A 3,319-nucleotide genomic window follows, 5' to 3' on the forward strand; every position below is an offset into this window, starting at 1 on the left:
GGAGGTGCTGATGGTTATGCAAAAAATGCCTCAAATCTGCTGGGAAGCAGATTTGCTCTTCAGATACCCCGAGGCATAGAGCTATGTGTGAAAAACCTCCAGTAGTAGCATTGTTAATTTCTGTGGCTGCCTGTTTCCCCCTCAGAAGCCCCTGCCAAAAAGGAATCATCATCATCATCAACAACAACTTCAACATCAACATCAACAACATCTTTATTTGTAAACCACTCCATAACAAATGGTTATTTGGGCAATCACAACATAACAATAAAAACATGTAAAACATGAAAAACAAGTTACAGAACAAAATACAAAATACAATACAAAACATTTAAAAAAAAACATTTTTAGTCAATCTTAAAAAACCTGAGTGAACAGAAATGTCTTCTCCTGGTGTCTAAAAGGACAAACTGACAGTGCCTGGTGAGCCTCACTGGCCTCACTAGATGGGGTGCCACCACCAAAAGGGCCCTCTCATTGTCACCCACCTCATCTCATCTGGCAGAGGCATTTCACAAACTCCATCATTTATGGAGTTTCATACTACTGGATGCCAATAGAAATATGACTGCTCCTGCTGACAGGGGTCAGCAAAGGAAAAAGAGTAAGTTGAAAGGAAAGTTTCAGAAACATCACCCTCCCCTGAATTCCCACAAATTCCATGCCAAACATTCTCATTAAGAACTCCTCAGCCCATCCTTATTTTAAACAATGTTTTCTCATTATAGGGACATAATATATCTCATATAGTGGTGGATATGTGCCTCTTAGTCTTTGGCCGAAACCTGAAAGTATCGGGAGGAGGGCATAGGGCCAGTTTGGACAATCACTCACAAACAATCAGTATGGGGTCATCCCAATACATCCTTGTAGCAGCTTGTAGAAGAATGTATAGGATCACATATTTAGCCTACTTTCCTAATGGAAAATAGCCTTATGAGATCACCTTGCTCTCTGTGTGTGTGTGTGTGTGTGTGTGTGTCTGTCTGTCTGTCTGTCTGTCTCTTACAACTTCGCAATGCCTGGACCAATGTGGACCAAATTTGGTCCAGTTGTAGTGCCACATAGGGACACCTCAAGAGTGTAGTTTGTGATGACATCATCCATCCCAACTCAAGTTGGCTGATGCATGAACATTTGAGGTCGAAGTGGGGTAACCTGTGAACCACCTCACCAATCTGCATAAAACTTGGTATACGTGTAAGAATTAAAGAGAATATTATACTTTGAGACCCCATAAATGAATTCCAGAATTCATTTCAAGATGGTGTGTGTGTGTGTTCCCCCCTAACAACTTTGCAATGCCTGGACCAATTTGGACCAGATTTGGTACAATTGTTGTGCACCATAGGGACATTTAAATGGCCTGTTTTATAACAGATGACGTTCTTACAACTATTCAGTTACTGTACCCTGCATATTGCATATCTGTGTTTAATAACAAAAGACATGAAAGTGAAGATCATAATGTTCAATTAAGATTATAGTGAAAGGAAAGTAATTGGAATAGTTGTTGCCAGAACTTCTTGTTCTATTAAATACTTTCCTTAGAGACACTTTCACTTCTGTATTTCTCAGACTATATATGATGGGGTTAAATATAGGAATTAAAATAGTATAGAATAAGGAAACCATTGTATCCTTTGACCTAGGACTTAAGTAGACTGTTCACATAAGAAACAATGATAAGGAAAAAGGGAGTGATTATGAAAACTGTGGCAACTGTAAATACAGCAACATTATTCATGTAGGTATCTGCACAGGCCAATTCCAGCAATGGGAGGATGTCACAGAATAAGTGGTTAATTTCACAAGAGCCACAAAAGGGCAGAGTCTTCTTCATGAAGAAGAAAATGTAAACTTTACCTGAGCATATTCTGGTGTAGAAGCAGTGTATTTGGCTAATGTAAGAGGCAGGGAAAGAGAGATCTGTTATCACTTAATGTGTTTCTTTATACTGTAAGTTTTAATCTTGTGTAATGAGCTGCTCAGAGAACAATTTGTTATGAGATGGCTAACAAACCTGTTGTTGTTGTTGTTGTCGTCGTCGTCATTGTCTCAGTGCACTACACACCCTTGCTCCCTATGTTCACAACTAACATCCTTGTCATTTGGAGGATCACATTTTTCTACAAAACAATTTCCTCAGGGCAACTTTCACTTCTGTATTTCTCAAGCTATATATAATGGGATTAAACACAGGAATTAAAATAGTATAGAACAAGGAAAGCAACTTATTAACATCTACTCTTTCTTTTGACCTGGGACTTAAATAGACAATAGTTGCTGAGCCATAGAAGAGAGTTACCACAGTGAGGTGTGAGGAGCAAGTGGAAAACACTTTCTTACGACCTTCCCTTGATGACATCTTCAGAATAGTGGAAATTATTTTCACATAAGAAGCAAGGATAAGGATAAAAGGGATTATTAGAAAAAATGCAATAGCAACAAACACAATTACTTTATTCATGTAGGTGTCAGCACAAGCCAACTCCAGCAATGGAGGGATGTCACAGAATAAGTGGTTAATTTCACGAGAGCCACAAAAGGGCAAAGTAAACACTAGATATATCTGCCCTGCATGCACAGACATGTTGACAGTCAGTGACCCAGTAACAAGGCCAAAACAGAGCTGATTGTTCATGATGAGTTTATACCGCAGGGGGTTACATATGGCCACGTATCGGTCATAGGCCATGGCAGTCAGAAGGAAACATTCGGTACCACCTAGTATAAGTAGGAAGTAGATCTGGGCAGCACAGCCAATGAATGAGATGCTCCTGATTTCAGTCACAAAACCGACCAGCATCTTTGGGAGGGTGACTGAGGTGTAGCAGATCTCCAGAAAGGACAGGTTCTTCAGAAAGAAATACATAGGGGTGTGAAGGGCATAGTCTGTCACAGTAATGTAAATTATAAGTCCATTTCCTATTACAATCCCCACATAGATTAACAAGAATACTAGGAAGAGCAAACCTGGCAGCTCTGGAATGCCTGAGTATCCAAGGAGAATGAAGTCAGAAAATGCAGTGTGGTTTTCTTTTATCATTTGGGGGGAATTAAGTCTTTTCTAGAGAGATAAAAAAGATAGATTAATCAGCTAAAACAAAATGATTCAGTGTCTAGAAAAAAGGGTTCACCAACTGTTGATACTACCAATGAAAAGTTCACATACTGTACTTTGATTCTGCTCAAACTCACATACAGGTATGTCCAAATTTATAGTAATAGAAGTAGTCATTTGAAAGAAAAAAGCCATAATACTGTCAGCTTCAGGTGTAATGGAAACAAATGTACAATCAAAACACCAAATACGTCA

General features: G+C 39.0%; 1 protein-coding gene across 1 annotated transcript; it reads right to left on the reverse strand.

Moving 5' to 3' along the window:
* Positions 1–2,119: 2,119 nt before the first annotated feature.
* On the reverse strand, positions 2,120–3,049 carry LOC128330304 (olfactory receptor 10AG1-like). The gene has a single exon (XM_053262953.1). The coding sequence runs from the start codon at positions 3,047–3,049 to the stop codon at positions 2,120–2,122; it is 930 nt and encodes a 309-aa protein (XP_053118928.1).
* Between the last annotated feature and the right edge of the window lie 270 nt (positions 3,050–3,319).

Source organism: Hemicordylus capensis, chromosome 6 (genome assembly GCF_027244095.1).
Source record: "Hemicordylus capensis ecotype Gifberg chromosome 6, rHemCap1.1.pri, whole genome shotgun sequence".
In the NCBI taxonomy this organism is placed as follows: Eukaryota; Metazoa; Chordata; class Lepidosauria; order Squamata; family Cordylidae; genus Hemicordylus; species Hemicordylus capensis.